Below are 744 nucleotides of genomic sequence, written 5' to 3'. Positions count from 1 at the left end.
AGGTTTGTCTCAGTCGCAGACGAGAGAGGGGCCCCCCCCAGGGCAGCTAAACTATGCAGCTGCAGCAAGCCGTCCTCAGGGGGCCCCCACCGCTGCTGCTGCTTCATGCAAGCTGTTGCTGCAGCGACAGAAAGAAGTGCTGCAGCAGCAGTACCAACAGGTGGAGCAGCTAAAGAAGCAGCTGCAGGAGCTTGAGCACGCGCTGGCGTCGCTGCAGCTGCCTGGCAGTGCAAGCACTCATCCGCAGCAGCAACAGCAGCAGCAGCAACAGCAGCAGCAGCAGCAGCAGCAGCAGCTGATGCTCCCTCGGCCTGCAAGCTCACCGCTAGCTCTATCAGATCTCCACGCTGCTGACTCTGCTGCTGACGACGGCTCCGTCTGCTGGAGCCTGGACCCTCGTGACTACAAGTGGGCGACAGCCAGTGCAGCTGTGCATGCAGGCAGCAAGCGCCATACTAAAATATTTTATTATATATGTTATATTTATGCATATTATATATCTTTATGTATTATGTAATATATATTATATATTATATTCTGTATATTATATTTTATATATTATACATATATATTATATAAGACTGCACTAAATGCTTGCTCACTGGGCCCACCCAGTAAAGGAAAGCTCTGCAGTCGATGGCTGTTGTCTTCTCTTCATTTATCTATATACATATATACAGAATAAAAAGATGCGTTTCTATTCACTATATATGTGCATATATGTATGATACTTCTCTATAGATT

At 47.3% G+C, this 744-nt stretch overlaps 1 protein-coding gene across 1 annotated transcript in view; it reads left to right on the top strand.

Annotated features, from left to right (window-relative positions):
* EMH_0044660 (uncharacterized protein) overlaps nt 1–744 on the top strand; it is a gene marked incomplete at both ends in the record, with an annotated part of 3,216 nt that overhangs the window by 2,214 nt on the left and 258 nt on the right. Inside the window, one exon of the mRNA XM_013495987.1 lies at nt 14–408. Within this exon, the coding sequence (XP_013351441.1) occupies nt 14–408 (395 nt within the window). The remainder of the gene's footprint in view (nt 1–13; nt 409–744) is intronic.

This window comes from Eimeria mitis, genomic scaffold (genome assembly GCF_000499745.2).
Source record: "Eimeria mitis Houghton genomic scaffold, Emh_scaff1859, whole genome shotgun sequence".
Classification (NCBI taxonomy): Eukaryota; Apicomplexa; class Conoidasida; order Eucoccidiorida; family Eimeriidae; genus Eimeria; species Eimeria mitis.
The sequence above is the reverse complement of the archived record's forward strand: the minus strand, read 5'-3'. Positions and strand labels throughout refer to the sequence as shown.